Source organism: Suricata suricatta, unplaced genomic scaffold (genome assembly GCF_006229205.1).
Source record: "Suricata suricatta isolate VVHF042 unplaced genomic scaffold, meerkat_22Aug2017_6uvM2_HiC HiC_scaffold_59138, whole genome shotgun sequence".
In the NCBI taxonomy this organism is placed as follows: Eukaryota; Metazoa; Chordata; class Mammalia; order Carnivora; family Herpestidae; genus Suricata; species Suricata suricatta.
In genome coordinates, this window is record NW_021908365.1 from 1 (window position 1) to 539 (window position 539).

Genomic DNA, 539 nt, shown 5'->3' on the forward strand with positions numbered 1-539 from the left:
ACTTTGTGCAGACCTCGTAGAGGGACAGGCCGGCCACGACCATCTCCTCCTGCACCACGTTGTTGATGGTGGCGATGGGGTCCAGCTCGCTCCTGGGCTTGCTCTTGCTCCCCGTCTTGGGGCCGTGCGCCTTCATGTGGTTCTTGAGGAACCACGGCTCCTTGAACCTCCGGCCGCAGATGTGGCAGCCGTGGTCGAAGGAGCCCCTGTGCTTCTTCATGTGGGCCTTCAGGAACCAGGTCTGGCTGAAGGCCTGGCCGCACACCTCGCAGGGGAAGTCCCCGGGGGGCAGCTCTGGCTTGCCATTCTCGGCATAGGCGTCGGCGCCGCCGGGCCCCTGCGCGGTGATGTGGTCCTTCTCCACGTGGCTCAGCAGGGACTCCTCCCGCAGCGTCACGTAGCTGCACAGCCGGCAGCGGAAGGGCTTGTGAGCCTGGTGCACGTGCTGCTCCAGGTCCTTCTTGTGCTCGAACCTGCACTTGCAGAAGGAGCACGGGGCGGCGGCCTTGCCGTCGGTGCACGCGGCGCCCTCCGCCTCC

General features: G+C 66.6%; 1 protein-coding gene across 1 annotated transcript; it reads right to left on the minus strand.

Moving 5' to 3' along the window:
• Positions 1-13: 13 nt before the first annotated feature.
• On the minus strand, positions 14-535 carry ZNF516 (zinc finger protein 516; the record flags this gene model as incomplete). Its single annotated transcript, XM_029931565.1, has 1 exon — positions 14-535. A coding segment is annotated over one exon (522 nt), but the record flags the coding sequence as incomplete, so codon positions are not given.
• Between the last annotated feature and the right edge of the window lie 4 nt (positions 536-539).